Below are 18,500 nucleotides of genomic sequence, written 5' to 3' on the forward strand. Positions count from 1 at the left end.
GATTGGTGCTGGGCTTTTTCGCGTTTGGCTATCTGGGATCTTCCCTGCTACCAGCCACGCAGTGGAGGGGAGGGTGGCTATCAGCGATCTTCCGTAATACCAGCCATACGGTGGGGGGAGGGGTAAAGCGATCATCCCAGAGAATTGGATGGGGTCAGTTCTGGTGCTGCACGTTAACAGGAAAGAAGCAGCACTCAACGGGCTTTGCTTGCTATTTGGGAAAGGAGGGTGCTGGATATATGAAGGCTGCAGAAGCCAAAAGACACTGGCTTACCATGGCCGCATGCAAGCCGAATTCTGATGCCCAGACCTGCGTCTGTGATCTCTAACACCAAAGACGCAGGCACTCAATATTAAGATGCAAAATGCAACCTTGTAGTGAGACGACATGTGCTATGTAAGGTGAATAGTGTTGTTCACCGTGAAAGAGTATAACCATTGTTCTGTAAAATGTATCTTTTTAAATACTTCTCTCCCTTTTTTCCCTCCCTCCTGCAGCTGCAAATTTTTCAAGTCTCCCTCCTCCATCCCGAAGGCTATCTCAGATAAGGCAGTGGAAAAAAAGACGCGAGACGAAATGTTCTCGGAAATCATGGAAGTGACCCGCAATGAAAGAGCACATCTGAATGAGTGGAAGGACGTGGTATCGAAGTACAGGAAAGATGCCAGTGACTGTGAAGATAGGAGGGACCAATGTGAGGATAGGAGGGACGAACGTGAGGAGAGGAGAGACGCTCGAGATGAGAGGTGGTGGCAGGAAGATCTGAGGTATCGGGATGCAACTCTGGGGCTGCGGCGTGATCAAATGGACATGCTCCGGTGTCTGGTGGAGCTTCAGGAACGGCAGCAGGATCACAGAGTGCCGCTGCTGCCCCTGTATAACCGTCCTCCCCCCTCACCATGTTCCTTAGCCTCCTCACCGACCAGACAACTAAGAACGCGTGGGGGGAGGCTCCGTGCACCCGCCCATTCCACCCCAGTGGACAGCCCAACCAAAAGGCTGTAATTATTTTGAAATTTTTTTAGTGGCCTTTTCCTTCCCTCCTATCCTCCTCCCAAACCCCACCCGGGCTACCTTGTCAGTTCTCGCCCTCTTTTTATAATTAATTAATAAAGAATACATGATTTTTAAATGAGTGTGATTTTATTTCCTTAGGAAGTAAGTGATAATCGAAGGGGGAGGGTGGGTGGCTTATTGGGAATGAGTCAATCAAGGAGAAACAAACACAACAGTCACACTGTACGCTGGCCCGTGATGAAACTGGTTTTCAAAGCTTCTCTGATGCGCACCGCTTCCTGGTGTGCTCTTCTAATCGCCCTGGTGTTTGGCTGCGCGTAATCAGCGGTCAGGTGATTTGCCTCAGCCTCCCACCCCGCCATAAAGGTCTCCCCCTTACTCTCTCAGAGATTGTGGAGCACACAGCAAGCAGCAATAACAATGGGGACATTGGTTTGGCTGAGGTCTGAGCGAGTCAGTAATGTGCGCCAGCGCACCTTTAAACGGCCAAATGCATTTTCTACCCCCATTCTGCATTTGCTCAGCCTGTAGTTGAACAACTCCTGACTACTGTCCAGGTTGCTTGTGTATGGCTTCATGAGCCATGGCATCAAGGGGTAGGCTGGGTCCCCCAGGATAACTACAGGCATTTCAGCATCCCCAACTGTTAATTTCTGGTCTGGGAAGTAATTCCCTTGCTGCAGCTGTTTAAACAGAGAAGTGTTCCTGAAGACGCTAGCGTCATGAACCCTTCCCGGCCATCCCACGTGAACGTTGGTGAAACGTCCCTTGTGATCCACCAGTGCTTGCAGCACCATGGAAAAGTACCCCTTGCAGTTTATGTACTGGGTGCCCTTGTGCTCCGGTGCTAAGATAGGAATATGGGTTCCATCTATCGCCTTACCACAGTTAGGGAATCCCATTGCAGGAAAGCCATCCACTATGACCTGCACATTTCCCAGAGTCACAACCTTTCGTAGCAGCAGCTTAATGATTGCTTTGGCTACTTGCATCACAGCAGTCCCCACAATAGATTTGCCCACTCCAAATTGATTCCTGACTGACCGGTAGCTGTCTGGCGTTGCAAGCTTCCAGAAGACTATTGCCACTCGCTCATGAACTGTGAGGGCTGCTCTCATCTTGGTATTCTGGCGCTTCAGGGCAGGGGAAAGCAAGTCACAAAGTTCCATGTAAGTGTCCTTACGCATGCGAAAGTTTCGCAGCCACTGGGAATCATCCCACACTTGCAACACTATGCAGTCCCACCAGTCAGTGCTTGTTTCCCGGGCCCAAAATCAGCGTTCCATGGCTAGAACCTTCGCCATTACTAGCATGATCTCCAAAGCGCAGGGGCCCGCGGTTTGAGAGAATTCTGTGTCCATGTCCTCATCACTCTCATCGCCGCGCTGCCATAGCCGCCGCCTCCTCAACTGGTTTTGCAGGTCCTGGTTCAGCATTGACTGCATGAGAATGCGCGAGGTGTTTACAACGTCCATGATTGCTGTCTTGAGCTGAGCAGGGTCCATGCTTGCCGTGCTATGGCGTCTGCACAGTTCACCCAGGCAAAAAGGCGCGAAACGGTTGTCTGCTACTTGCACGGAGGGAGGGGTGAGGCTGTAACCAGAACCACCCGCGACAACGTTTTTTGCCCCATCAGGCACCGGGATCTCAACCAAGGATTCCAATGGGCGGGAGAGACTGCGGGAACTATGGGATAGCTACCCACAGTGCAACGCTCCGGAAATCGACACTAGCCTCGGTACATGGACGCACACCGCCAAATTAATGTGCTTAGTGTGGCAACGTGCAATCGACTTTATACAATCGGTTTTAAAAAAACGGTTTCTGTAAAATTGGAATAATCCCGTAGTGTAGATATACCCTATGTGTGGGCCAACCCAGGAAGACTGGAGACTTAGTGACATGTGACCATGTCACATGATACAGGAATCCATCTTAATCCTTGTACTTTTCCAGTGATGAGGATGGGGTGGGAACAAGTACAGACAAAAGATTTCTGCTTTGTGCGAAAGCTATAAAAGGGGGTGGAGCAGGACAAAGGCAGTGGCCAGTCATGAGAAAACCACTACTTACCACCTGAGATGTCTGCTGGATCTAGCGAAAACTGTACCGGGGAAAGGATTGGGCCGAGGCTGGGAAGGAGTCTAGTCTGTGAAAACAGCTTATTGGAACATCTCTGAGGGTGAGCTATTACCTGTAATCAGTTTCTTAATGTATTAGGCTTAGACTTGTGTGTTTCTGCTTTATTTTGTTGGTGACTTATTTTGTTCTGTCTTATTACTAGAAACCACTTAAATACTACTTTTTATACTTAATAACATCACTTTTGTTTATTAATAAACCCAGAGTAAGTGATTATTATCTGGGGGAGCAAACAGCTGGGCATATCCATCAGTGTTATAGAGGGTGGACAATTTATGAATTTACACTGTATAATTGGACGTTTGGGTGCTGGAGATAGGTAACCTGCTGAGCGCTTTTCACTTAAAGCCTGTAGCTTTGGAGGCATGGTCCAGACCCTGAGTCTGTGTTGCAGCAGGCTAGTGTGTTTGGCTAAACAAGACAGGTTCTGGAAGTCCCAAGCTGGCAGGAAAAACAGGCTCAGATGTAATTTCAGCACATCAGGTGACAATCCCAAGGGGATCTCTGTGACGGAACCCATCAGTTACCAGCTATTAGGAAAGGGATAGTTATTATAACACAGTAAATATAATGCTGCTATATAAATTCATGGTATGCCCACACCGTGAATACTGCATGTAGTTCTGGTTGCCTTATCTTTAAAAAAAAAAATATTAGAATTGTATAAGGTACAGAGAAGTGCAACTAATAATTAGGTGTATGTTAACAGCTTCCTTATTGGGGGGAGATTAAAAAGACTGGGACTGTTCAGCTTGGAAAAGGGATGAGTAAGGGGGTGTATGATATAGGTCAATAAAATTATGAACGGTGTTAAGAAAATCAATGAGGAAGTGTTATTTACCCCTTCACAACAAGAACCAAGTGTCTCTTGGTGAAATTAATAGGCAACAGGTTTATAACTAACATTAGGAAATACTACTTCATACAGTGCCCAGTCCACTTGTGGAACTCATTGCCAGGGGATGCTGTGAAGGCCAAAAGTATAACTGATTAAAAATATTTTGATAAGTTTCATAGAGGATAGGTTTAGCAATAACTATTTGCCAGTGTGGCCAGGGATACAACCCCACACTCTAGGTGTCCCTAATGGGAAGATTTGAAATCTTAAAGCTACTTAAAGTCTCTTTTTCTTTCCTTCTAGTATAATCTTTCTTATTACTTATTTGGAATCAGAATATTTTATTAGTATCTATGGAAGTTAAGTTTTGGAATTTCAATTCAAAGATCCATAACTTTGTGGAACAAGAATCTGAACTACATACAAGGGTTTTCAGAATTCTGGAAAGGCAATATGTTTGCACTCCAAGTCTAAATTCTGGCTTCCTTCAAAGCACAGAAATTCCCCGTGGTATCTTCGTAGTAAATACGATTTACAAATCTTCCTATGCTTTAGAACAAAATGGGATTATATCACCATTGCTTCTGTTGTCTGGGGAGTCCTCTGGTGTGGTGAAACTTTGGACATCCCAATATTCCAAAACTCAGGTTCTTGTCCATAAAGGACTTCTAGTTAAGAGAAACTTGCTGTTGAGAGAGTAAAGTTACTAAACGCTGCTTACATAAACAGGGGTCTCTTCGTGGGTCAGGATGCTTGGGCTTTCAGGACCTCCGAACCTTTAGATTGGGGTCTCAAACTCCCGGCCCGGGGGCCATCTGTGGCCTGAGAACCTCCCGAATGTGGCCCACGGGGCCCTGCTGACCACGGACAGTGCAGGGGAGCTGAGTGACATCTGCCTACTTGCTCCATGTGGTCTGCCGGCCCCTCCCTGCATTCCCAGGGTGGGGTGGGGCTGTGCCTCTGTGCGCTGACCCTGGCTGAAGCGCCCCTGCAGCCAATGGGAAGCTGCAGGGGTGGTGCCTGGGGAGCACTCCCTGACCCCCTTCCAGATCCTGCACCCCCCCAATTCTCCTGACCCCCTTCCAGAGTCTGCACCCCTCCTCCTCCTAGAACCTGCACCCCAAAGTCCCTCCCAGAGCCCAACCTCTCACTCCTTCTGCATCCAGAATCCTTCCAAGAGGCTGCACCCCTACCCCAGACCACCTCCCCCACCCAAACTCCCTCCCAGAGCCTTAGGCAGATTTTTGGGGGGTGGGTTCTGGGCAGCATGAGTGACCTTATTGGCCCACTGGGAGGATTTGAGGACTGGCACTGGACTTAAGGTAAATCGAGTTTGAGAGCCCTGCTTTAGATGAAAGCTGGATCTCTCAGATGATTGGCATCTCTCAGTAGACAGAGAACAATGAACTGGGATTCTGCAAAAGTTTTTTATACAGATTTTTCCATTTAGTTTTTTGAGGGGCTGATCCAGTTCCTAAAAAGCCATCACGGAAAGTACTAAAAAATTGGAAGAGGATATGAAGCAGTTTTAAGCCAGCTGCTCAAGTACGTTGATTAGTGAGAAACTTACACTGAGTGGGTTATTTCTGGGCTTGGCAGAATTTGATTTTTTGTTATAATCTGTCAAAATTATATCTCTTTATTTTTGAGCATTTTATTTTTATCGATTTAGATTGCAGTAGTTGTGGGAAATTGTGGCATGTCAAATAATGGTGGGAGGATCAGACTATTTAATGACAGGGAGATTAAAAAAGTTAAAGCTTTATAACTGTTAAAACACAAATGTAAACATCATATGCCAAAATATACAAAGTAAATAGCCTTAATGAAACTCCAAGTTCTCAAGAAGCATTTTTCGTACTTTATCTGTAAAGACTCATTATTATTGGTTATCATCTTCAGTTTGTCTATAATAGTGAAATTAATGTTTGATACTTAAGATAATCTAATTCTTCCATGCACAGTTTATTTCATAACAGTATACTGCAGGATTTCATGTATTTTCTTTGACTCATTTGGTGTTATGTGTTTTTACACCTGATACTGGACTGTGGATATGCCGCTAGTGTGATCTGGTATGCCAGTTACCAGATTCCTAGTAAGATGAACATGTGATGGCAGGGAAAGAACAAAAGGGCAGAAATCCACTATCACAATGGAAACCCTAGTAAATAAGATATTACTCTTTGTTACAAGTACAATTGTAGAGAGGTTAACCAGGGCTCATCTCTCTCTAGGAACCCCCACTGCCTCAGTAAATTCGGGAGGAGGCCTAGCAGGGAATTAGTCCGTGTGCAGGAGTCTTCCTCTGCGGCCTTCCTGAGGGCAGAAATAAACAGTCATCCCAGGCCCTAGGTCAGCGTGGGGCAATGCTGAGTCAGGTGCTCAGGCAGGGGCTGAACAATAACAGTATATACCAGGGATTGACAACCTCTGGCATGTGGCTCGCCAGGATAAGCACCCTGGTGGGCCGGGCCAGTTTGTTTACCTGTCGCATCGGCAGGTTCGGTCAACCGCGGCTCCCACTGGCCATGGTTCACTGTCCCAGGCCAATGGGGGCTGTGGGAAGCAGCCTGGGCCGAGGGATGTGCTGGCTGTGGCTTCCCGCCATCCCCATTGGTCTGGGACGGCGATCAGCCAGTGGGAGATGCAGCAGGTGAACAAACTTGCCCGGCCCGCCAGGGTGCTTACCCTGGTGAGTCGCGTGCCAGAGGTTGCCGACCCCTGGTATATAACAGTGAGCCTAGGTCTGAAAGCCTCGGAGAGGGGGAGACTGCCACCCAGGAGTTGGGGGTTGGGGCAACGCAGGCCCTCCCACTCCACTGTATTCCAGCCTGGGGCCCTAGCAGCAGCAGAGGACCTGCTGCTATGTCAGTGGGGAGCCTGGCCACAACACATTGACATGGGTTCTGGCAGTGTCACAGCCAGACTAGGGTCAGCTGCCCCCCAGGCTACTTCCGAACTCCCCCTCTTGAGGTACCTGGGTCAGCGTGGTGTCCTCAGGGGGGTCCAGCATCATGGGTTCCTCGAGATAGCTGGCCTGGGGCAGGTTCGGCAACTCCTCCGGGTAGCTGGCCTGGGGCAGGCCCGGCCAGCCCTTGGGTCCGCCGTAGGTCGCTGGTGTTTCCCAACTGAAGATAGGCTGCAGGCGTCTGGCTTCCCCGGCGGCTGCTCTCAGTGAGTTCTGGGTTTGGGCCTTTATACTTCCTTTGCCAAGCCTGACCCTTGTGGGGCAGGCTCAGGGCTTCCTGGCTCTTCCCACTCTGTGGTCCAGAGGGGCTCATCTCTCTCTGGGGTGGCGGCGACCCACACAGTGATCAATAGACTTCTGCTGAGCACTTTCAACCAAAGCACTTACAAGTCATTTTTGGGATCATGTAGCTTACACAAATTCCATGGTAGGATTACTTATTTTGCTGTTTGTTCACGTTTGTTCCTATTTATGGTGCATGACTTAAGTGTTTGTAGGTCCCACTAGACTTGTTGTTTTTGAGTACCTAATTCCCCCTAGTAAGAGGTTAGGAGCAAATGAAAGTTTTGGTATCGGATGTAATTGCGTTAAACATACCTGATGAATGACTCTGACACATGAGTGGAAATTGGTTTTTGATATTGTATTAAAGCTGACCTTCAAGTTTAAGGTATCAAATCTATTATTTTGTCACCTGCACCTTTTCTACTTGTCAAAGGTCTTAATATGAGTTTTCTTCAACAAAAGTTAACAAATATTTATCATGGAAACTACATATTTTGAGCAACCAAAATGGTTCTAAATAGATTGTGAAACTTTAAAGAAATTTCGTTTTACAAACTTAAGAGTAAAAGAAGAAAACAAAACAAACACACCCCAGAATATATTTGGGTTATATTTCTTCGTTTTAAATAACCTGCAATATTAAAATAATTTTCCTTTGTCCTGTTTGATTTACATTCTTCAGCTGTTATTTTAGTTACTTATTGTGATATATTTGAAAAAGGGTTTTTTAAATATAAGCTGCTATTTTTCAGTTGATCCCAACTTTGGGAGAAAATGATAGTTCATGAGCATGAAAACTATAGGAATAATTGATTTAGGAATCAGAATGTAGAATTCTTAACCTTCTTTATAGGTGAAACCATCATAATGTATAATTATGAATTTTGTTTTTAATTCACAAGTAATTCAGAATTTTTCCTCTACTCAACGACAAGAAATATTCTCTGCCATTTCTGTTGATTGAAAAAAAAGTCAAAATATAACTTCTTAAAGCCACCTATTTTGTAGTCCTATAGTGACCAAAAAGGAATGGATCAGAAGGCTTTGGAGCCTTTAAACACAGTCTTAAATTTACATGATGTAGGTTTCTTCAATAATGACTTTTTCCTCTTTGGATGGTTAGCAGTTATTAAATGAGTATTATCCTGCTTGTAGACATAAATTGCTTACAAAACTAGCTTAAGTATCATTATGATATACACTGCAGATAAAACTGTTAAGAGCTTGGATCAATTGCCACCCTCCACCATGTGAAAAAGCTTGTTACTCAATATTCACCGTACATTTGGAGAATGAATTTTCACATGCCTACCTTGCATATGATGAAAATGAAGCCATACTTCTACGTAAAAAGGAGGTGATTGTTGCTTCTCTTTGTCAGAAGGCCAAGACCGCAGTGGAAATAAATTTGTAAACAGTAGTTTGGGCTCTTACTGTCTCCATTAGTTCTTCCTCCTTACTCAGTATTGCTGTTCTGTCTTCCCATTTTCTCTATTTCTGGAGGGGAAACTCACTCATTTTGCTAGGGAATGTTAAATCAAAGTATTCCCCTAAAATTTTTCTCTTAAAAGGTTGGACATTGCGCCGACTATCCAGTTTGCTATCAAACTGCTTATTGTTGGACTCTTATCAAGGTTTTATTAAGTATTTATGTGAAACTATTTTGTGTTTTTACTTCATTTCACAAGAAGCTTTCCTGGTAAGAATGTTGGAAACTCTGCTGTGAATATTCAACAAGGGTATTTGCACTTGTCTAGTCATCTGTGAATGCTGTTGATAAATTATTGAAACCTTGTGGTGAATTTTGCTGACAAGCACAAAACAAATACAGGTTGATATACTTTCCTGAAGAATGATCACTTCTAGATTAGTTGATAATTTTCTTGTTGCAGTTTTCTTTTTTACTGAGGATGAAAAGATAGCACTTTTTGTTGTAAGCTATGGAATTCAATAAACGTCTGTCAGAACATAGGGCCAACTTGCTCAATATTTCTTGACTTGTAAAATCTTTTCTGAAATGAACTGTTTTTCCCCTTTTGTACACTGGAAATATACTTCACAGAAACAAATAATTGAAAAATATTTATCGGCACACAATTTGTATTAAAAGGAAACAAAAATGTACACAATGAGTCATGTTACTTTAAAACATGCAATAAGTGGAAAAAACATGAAAATAAAATTTCAGGTGTCTTTTGCTCATTAAATAGCAGGATGGATTGATTCAAATAAAGCAATGTAAATCACCAGTTTTAATCTTGTTTTGCACTTTCAGTTATTTTCCTCAAGAAAAGTTGATTCTCATTGGCTGGGAACCATTAAAACATGTTGATTTTCAAATAAATATAGCCTTTATGCTTATTTAGTACTTTTGTTAACCAGAAGATATACTATGTGTATACATGCTTTCTGAAGCAATTATATAACTTAACATACATTTATTCAGATTCTTAATTTTTATGTCTTACATTAGAAAAATGGTGAATGATTAGTTTCTTCTTTGCTGGATAATTATTTTTTTCCCCCTTTTGATGTACTTTAAGTTCTATTTGGATGGAAATTTGAATTCAATTAAAAATGCACAAAACCAGCATTTTAATTTTTTAAATTAAATAGCTTTATCAAAATGTTTTCCGTTTTAAACTGGTTTATTAAGAAAGAAATATTACCTGTAGTTAGTGAATTAAGTGATTTTTTTTTTTCCTGGTTACTGCATTCCTCAAGGTTTCAGAAGTAGTAGATAACCTTTCAATTGGCTTTTATTCATTGATTGATTGGAAGGGGAAAACAGGCTGTGAGTGAACTAAACATTGAACTGAACTACTGGAATAAACTCAAATGAGAAAGCATTCTTTCTGCCTGCTGAAGAGGTTACTGCCTATCAAAAGCTAGCTTAGCACTTCAGCAAGCTCTGGTTCCAGGTGCTTAGCCAGTGACTTCTACATGGTCAGTGGTTTGACTTTCTTTTAAACTTTGGCAGCAAATGTACTGCTTAATATTTTATTTAATTGAAATTATTTTAATACATGGTAAGTTGGCAATCTGAACATAAATTGTCATAATTTCAAACAGGTTTATTTAAATAACATAAATATATGTTTAGTTTAAATTTTAAAAAGTTTAATTAAAAGACTTTTTCCCCACCATGTTATATAGTAGAAGATCAGTGCAGAAACGTGAGGATGACTTAGAGTTAACTTAATCTAAACCTTTTACCATGGGATAGCATTTTCATTAAGTCTGCAAGTATTAAAGGTGGACAAAGTTTAGGTTCACAAAACTCTGTATGTGACAGCACTTATTTGTCTTTGTCTGGAATTGCAAGGTGGCTCCTTCAGGCTGGTACAGAGGAAAAATTGACTGAATATGTGCAATAGTTGTTTGGGTATGAAATTCAGTGTTGATGCTGAGAAGCTAATTGCCCGTGGTAAAGTTAAAGATTTCTGCTTATATTAAGTGATTCAGTGTAATGACAGTCCACGTTTCAAGGTCTCTAAGCTTCATTTTTTCCAGATGTCCTTTAGTTGGCAGTGTTGGTTGGAAGGGAGGAGTGGGCCTAAGGCTTTGTATGGATTACTCCTTCACTTCCCCATGTAAAAGTAATTGTGGCTATATTGTACTGCTTTGTTTGTAAATATTTTCATTTGTGGGCCCTTTTAATTCTAAAATTATAAACAAAACTTCCAGTTTAGTAAGTTAAAACTAAAAAAGGGAATGTCAGTGGTTTTTAATTATGCAAAACTTAAGTTTCAACTAATTTCATTCACGAAGCCCTGTTTTGGTCTCCACTTGAGCATTCACACTGTATTGAAAACTCTAGGCCTCACAGCTGTGCTGGTGCTGCTGTACTGACTATGCAGACCTGAGTCAGAATTTCAGCTTTTGTGGGCATACGCTATTGTATTTTAGGGTTCCTTGAAAGCTGAAGTGACTCTAGGGGTTGGTTCACAGTGGGTTGTGGGAGAACTGGTCTGTCTGTCCTGCCGGAGTTGACCCACAAGTGTTTTGTGTGGTTTTAGCTTGCCAACTCCTCCACTCCAACCACTTTGTGTCTGCATACCCACCGCAGCTTGGGCCATCAACATGGAACTCAAACTGGTGGAGGAATTTTTCCACTTCATGCTATCAATCAGTTCTATTTTAGGAATCAGGCAAAGCATATGTCGGATGCAGGTGGTGGTTCTGGTGGCAGTTTGTGAACTGCCAGAGGTACCTCTTGGAAGGGGATTTTGACATGCCAGCTGCAACCCAGCTGATGCTGCTCGTGCCTGTAACATTAGCTGCACATTGCTCCTATGTAGACGGATGCTTCTGAAGTAGGGCCACATACACAGACTGGTGAGATCACATAGTCATGTGGACTTGGGGTGACCGACACTGGGTCCAGAACTCTCGCGTGAAGAAGCAGAGGTTTGTGATTACCTTGCCCCAACCCTTTAGCACCATATGAGAGAGGCTGCTGCTGTTCTAGAAGCAGGTTGCTATAGCGATCTGGAAGCTGGCTACACCAGACTTACAGGTCCATGGCCCAACCATTTTGGACTTGGTAAATCAACTGTGGGGTGGTTATGGCAAATGTTTTTGAAGTGATTACTCAAAGGTGCTGGGCATTACAAATTGTTTTTAAGTAATTACTGGCTTTGAGAGAATGGGCTTTCCAAAGTGCATGGGGGTCATTGCCTGGACTATGGTTTTGCCTTCTGCAGGGAGCATAAATACACAAACTGCAATGGGTACTATGTCATGGTTAGGCAGGCCCTGGTCAATCATAGGAGCAGATTAATGGACACTAATATGGCATCCATTGGAAGGGTGTTTGATGCCAGGTTGTTCCTGAGATCAGGACTTTATCTTTGTGGAGAAGCTGGGACGTTATTCCCATTGAATGACATCATAAATGGAGTTACTGTCCCCACTGTTATTCTAGGGGACTCTGCTTGCCCCCCGTTGCCATGGCTTATGAAACCATATCCTGATTTCAGAGCACCTGGCCAAAGAAGATGGAGTGACCCATTCTCTAGGATGGGGGTGGAATGTACATTTGACAGACTGATATCCTGCTATGCATGCCAGTATCATTAAAGCAGTCCACATTATTATAATGTGCTGTGTTCTGCACAATGTCTGCGAGGACAAAGTGGGGAACTTTTTCACCAGGAGTGGACTCAAGACACTGCTGGATTTCTGAGCCAGTACACAGTTAGACAGTGTACCTGTTATGCATGACTGGTGCTGGATTCACATGTGAAAGAGAAATCCTAGATGCTTTGTGTGCGTATAATGGGTTTACGTAGTCCCATGCATGAGGGGGAATAAATGGCATTTGAAGTTCTGTATATGGGAGTGGGGCAGCTGTGGGATTTTTTTTAAAATGTGTTGGTATTATGCATTTTTTTTTTCCAGTACTGGCCAGGTACTGCAACTCAGTTTAGGGATTATTGTGATGACAATTTCTAATTTTTTTTTATTATGAAAGTTATTGAGTCTGCACATGTGATGACATTCATTACAGTTTGTGCAACTTCTAACATTATGTATAAGAAAACTTGCTACTGTAGCCTTGTGTGCAAATTCAAAATTATTTTACACAGGTATTTACATGCCAATGTAAAAATCAGAAAGGCAGACCATCCACCATCAAAACTTTCAACACAATTTATACTGCCAAAAGAGTGAAAAGTGCATGTCCCCAAATGACATATTGAGCTTTTCCTGGATGTCTCTTGTCCCTCTGTTCTCCTTGCTTTGATGCACGTTGTCTGGGAAGGCTGTGACTGGCCTGGAGAAGTGCATGTGGTTCAGCCCCATTCCGGGGAGTACCAGTTCCACATACAGTCCCTTCCCTAGACCTGTCCAAATTCCCTTCTCTCAGGGTATAGCCACTTCACGAGTGGCTGTTGGGGGGTGACCCCAGGCTCACCCACTACTCCGGACCTCTACCTAGGGACCATCTCAGTAGCAGCCACATGCCGCATCCCTTTAACTAACTGCGTTTCCCTGGGCCACTTCCCCGCAGCTCTTATCTTTGTTGAGTCCCAGCAGCCAGCCAGGAACTTTTATCTTATTGCACTCTTTTTCCTGCACCTCAGGTTATCCCTTTGTAAAATCATGTGCCATGGTTCATTTTGGCATTTTTTTCAGAAAGCATTGCACAGAATTAAACCTTCAGGACTAGCATATTCAAAATCCTAAGTTTAAATCTTAATAGTTTCCTACTCGTATTCAAAGAAAATGCTAAATATACAATTGCTTAATATACAGATGCTTACATTTATTACAAATATACAATATAAGCAATAAATTAAATATTCAACTTTTTAAACAAGCTTTTAGGCAGTAAGTCCTTAGGGAGAACACAGTGTTGCAGGCTTTCAGAAACTTTTTCTGGTTCTGTTATGCACATCCAGGGAAGGGAATTAGGGTTTGTAACAGCTGTATCACAATGTAGGTTTTCAGTATCTTATTCTAGAGTTCTTATGTGGCCCCCATTACCACAGTAGCTGAGTGCCTCAGAATGTTTAACCAATTTATCCTCACAAAACTCCTCTAAGGTAAGGAAGCACTGTTATCTCCATTTTCTAGATGGAGAACTGAGACAGAGAGAGAGACTGAATGACTTGCCCAAGGTCAAACAGGAATTGTGTGGCAGTGTCTCGTGAGTTCAAGCCTAGCACCCTCCCCACTAAACAAATCTTCCTCTTTGTCACAGTCCTGGTTTAAAAAAAAAAATCTCATTGGTCAATCATCAGGATGCTGTTTTGGGCCAAGATGATGGGGCTGTGTGCATTTAAGCTTCCTGCATTTGAGTAGAGTCCAGGCACTGCCTGCGACTTTGGATTTTTAGGTACTCTTTTGAGGTGTAGTTCCTCCATCTAGCACCCACTTCTAAGAGCTAAGATACTGAAGTCCAACTGCCTAAGCCCTGTGACTAGGCTCTCTCAGACTTATCAGTTACTTAAGCACACCCTTTCCCAGAGTTCCAACCTTGTGAGCACTCTGGTTTACACTTCCCCTCCAGGACCACACAGACTTTGCAATAGTTCCAAAACTAATCACTCTTTAATTTAGATAGCACGACATATACAGATCTTAACAAAATAATAAAACATCTATAGGCCATCTGTGCCTCAGCTTTCTCAGCAGTTTTGAGTATCCTCTGGGATTTGGTCAGTCTGTTAGTGTGTCCAGGATCCCCAACCAGCACATGGCTTTTCCTTTGAATCATGGAGTCTGTTTCTTACTACTTGAGTCAGTTGCCTCCTCCTGCTTCTGATCTTTTCTCCCCACCTGTCTCCTTCACGTTTTTCTACCCACTTTCCGACATATAGAGGCATACAGTGATACAGGATTTTAATAAAAATAACCACAATTCATAAACTTATATATAGGTTCCACAACTATCACACTTTCCTTAAACCATTTTAATAGTCACACAAACATGTTGTTTCTTCTTGATCTACTTTAGAGATTAATCTATAACAAAGCCTGTTAGTCAAAAATTTTACTAATGAGAGATTGTTATAACATGTAACAAACTCTTTGATTCATGCTTTGCTTGGATTGAGAAAGAATAAGTGTCTTTTTAGAATCCATTCTCTGTACCAAAATATTTATCAGAGAATGATGCCTTTAATTTTTTTCTCTTATGTACCAAATAAAACATTTTCATTGTTTTTAGAAAATTTTCTAAAAATGATATATTGAGAAATACCCATATGGATTCAGATTTCAGATAGAACTGCAAACTTGATGAAGTGGCAGAAGGAAAGGAATGACTGACGTGCAAAAGAACTGATTGAAATGCAAAGCAGTGTGGGGGACAGACTGTCTTCTTGCCCTATTTACACAGCACCTAGTACAAGGGGTTCCTGGTCCATGACGGGCTCTAGATGTTGTTATAATAAAAATAATAATAATTCAATATCTGAAATACTGAGTTATTAATAATGTACTTAACTGGTGTTTTTTTTTCTCTTCTAGTTGGGTTGAAAACTTTGGACATGAAGGACTGGGTTTGTTGCTGGATGTTTTAGAAAGACTGGTTGAAACAAAATCGTAAGGACGCTTTATGTAAACCTTGAATTTTGTGTAATATATAATTACATTAATTACAACTTAAATTTTGTATATCAATTCAGTCAGGACAGAGTTGTGAAGAGGAGTCAGCATAAGATCGTACAGTGTTTGAAGGCCTTTATGAATAATAAGGTATGTGATTTATTGTTACTAAATAATTCAGTTTATGAATAAGGTAGTCCATGAATCTAAATCATAATGTAGCATAGATTACCATGATTTAACCTGAAGTGACTTTATTTGCTTGGATGGTTTTCAGGTATTATATCTGAAAGAAAACCACTGTTATGTTTCAGCCCCTTAAGCCCAGATCCATTAATGTGCATAGATTGTACTGTACACTCAAACCAAATATTTTCATCCAAGTTGAAATTTGTGAATCTTGACAACTAAACATAGTCAATAAGTTCAACTCTTTTAATTGCTTTAAATGACAAGTTTAATGTGGAAAATGTTATTTCAACACCCAACTTTGAAATTGTTTCTTCTGTTAGGATGGAAGCATCCTTTGTAATTGAAAGTGTTTCTTTTGATAGTTCCCCTCTGTTCCGTTTCATTCCTCAGCATGAAGCTGAGTATCTGTCCAACATGTTTAGCTAATAGTTCAATGGATTGATTTATATACTGATTGTAAAGCTAAAAAATTTCAAGACATCGTTTAATTTCTTGAACAGGGTACATGGTTTCAGAGTTTAAGTACAGAGCCTAATCACGTGCAGTGGTTTTAATATAAAATGTAATTTCCCCTAAATTTTCTTGAAGAAACAAACAATACAAATTAACCCAAGAGGCTAATATTTAGCTACTGAAATCATAATGGCCTATTAAATGTAGTCATAATTCAAACTCCTAAGAAAATTGGGCTTCTTTTTCTGCAATGCTGCATCATTATCGAGAGATTTTCCTATTTGTTTAGCGTAAGTATTCCTTTTGCACAGTGCTAGGAATAGCTCTTCCACTTTGTTTGTCATGATACTTCACGTTGGTACTATTTGTTTTTCATGAGGTCTTTTGCATTTCTGTCAAATGTTTGATCCTTGCTACTTTCATACAAATTTATCCACCTCCCAAACCACACATTTTTTAGCCATATCAACCCATGAAGCCCTGGGGTCTCCGCCTCATACTCTCTTCTTTAGCATTTCAGACAGGTTTACAGATAGCCTGGGGAAAAAGGTCCTGGATCTGCCCTCACTCTCTCTCTCTGCTTTCATGGTTAAGTCAGCTCCCTTAGGGAATATCAAATTATTTTCAACTAAGTTTACAATAATCTTTTTACATAGTTACTTCCTGGCTTCCAAAGAGTGTAAGAAGAGCATCAGGATGCCTCTTCTATGCCAGCAGCGCAGAATCACTTCACCATTGATGCCCAAATGTGAATGTCTAGGTTGACTGGTTTCCTCCCTGAGGTACCAGTGCTCAATACTTTGCCTACAGATTCAAACAGCAACTCTTGTGATCTGTTTGTTTGCTCCAGGAAATTGGATAAACATCAAAATTTAGTACACTAACACCACTGGTCTTTCAGTCTCAACTGTGGCCACACATATGACCCTGTATACATTCAGATGCCACTGACCAAGCACCTGTATCCCTGCATCCCAGTTGATTCCTGTTGCAATGCAGAAGTTGTTGCCCGGATCCAGAATGAATGGGACCCAAATTCACCAGGAGGGACTCCTGACTGTGTGTCTTTAAGACTGCCACAAACTGGAATTGGATGAGATAACTCTTGTTCTGAAGCAATGATGGCCATAACCAGCCAGCCTCAGTTCTGTATAAATCCTTAATGCTGCGCCAGGGATAATATATGCTTCCCCACCTTCATGCAATAATATGGACTCACTTTGTCTTTCCTGTTCTGTCTTTGACATTTCTGGATCAAGGTGACCGAACATTTGCCCCACTATAAATTCCTAAACTCTGATGCCTTATTAGAAATATCCTTTATAAACAATCCAGGCATCAGTTCACTGTTTCTAAATGCTCCAAAAAGTGCTAGTAGGAATGTGACTTTAAAGATGTGTCCTGTCTGTATTGACATACCTATTGAGGAACTCCCATCAGATCCCAAAATATCTGAATAATGATGGTTCCTTGGGGATGTGGCCGGGGCCCCAGGGGAGCCATGCAGAGGTTGCTCAGCAAGGGCAAATTGCAAAGAATGGGGCAGATGATCCCCTAAACTGGTGATTATTCTAATGCTTAGATTCACTAAGCCAGTAACAAAACAACTTTTATAATATCTTTCTGGTTACTCAGAAGCCAAAAATACAGTTCCCTTAAAGCAACCCAGCTTTGAGCTCCCGCCCAGACAGCCAAGTAACATATGGTGAGGATTACTGAAAATTTTGTTCATCATATAAAAGTTGTATCAATCCCAAAGGATTGGATACATTACCCCTCAGGTCAATGAATATTTCAGACCTTACCCAAATACATGCTTACAGCGAATTCTTGTCAACTAAACTAAGATTTATTTAAAAAGAAGAGAGAATTGGTTAAAATATCATTGTACATACAGATATGAATAGAGTTCTTAGGTCAATTTCATAGTAGAGATGCACTTGCATCCGAAGAAGTGGGTATTCACCCACGAAAGCTCATGCTGCAAAACGTCTGTTAGTCTATAAGGTGCCACAGGATTCTTTGCTGCTCTTATAGTAGAGATGGTGAGCTTTAGAGTTGCAAAAAGCCCTTTTAGAATTAGTCCATAGGTTACAATCCAACGTTTAATATCCGGGTGATCCAAAATGGAACTGGATACCTTCAGTCTTGCAACTCAAACTTCCCCTGATGAAGCGTAAGTACATCTGAGATGAAAGCATCAGGGTCCAAGAGTTTTTACAGATCCCTTGCATGCTATTGTCAGCTTCTTGACAGCAGGTGTTCCTTGGGTGAAGAAGAATAGTGTCTTTGAAGCATCGTCCTATTTTGTAAGCATCACCGGTAATTAGTTATATGGATTAACATAAGGCAATTGCCTATCTCTTGTCATTTACAGGTAGTTTACTATATGATTCAAAGAGAAATGAAGACCATGATATCACTACATTTACAGTTCAGTTAAATGTTAAGATCTCCTTTTGATCTCAGAATTAACAGACTACAGCGATAGACAGGAACTGTTAAGGGTTGACAATGTAACCAAACAATATATATGTAAACGC

At 41.8% G+C, this 18,500-nt stretch overlaps 1 protein-coding gene across 4 annotated transcripts in view; it reads left to right on the forward strand.

Moving 5' to 3' along the window:
* DIAPH3 (diaphanous related formin 3) overlaps positions 1-18,500 on the forward strand; it is a 509,860-nt gene that overhangs the window by 85,256 nt on the left and 406,104 nt on the right. For all 4 annotated transcript variants that reach the window (XM_045012145.1, XM_045012154.1, XM_045012162.1 and 1 more), the window contains 2 exons: positions 15,235-15,309; positions 15,393-15,462. In XM_045012145.1, the coding sequence (XP_044868080.1) occupies positions 15,235-15,309; positions 15,393-15,462 (145 nt within the window). The remainder of the gene's footprint in view (positions 1-15,234; positions 15,310-15,392; positions 15,463-18,500) is intronic.

Source organism: Mauremys mutica, chromosome 1 (assembly GCF_020497125.1).
Source record: "Mauremys mutica isolate MM-2020 ecotype Southern chromosome 1, ASM2049712v1, whole genome shotgun sequence".
NCBI classification, from domain to species: Eukaryota; Metazoa; Chordata; order Testudines; family Geoemydidae; genus Mauremys; species Mauremys mutica.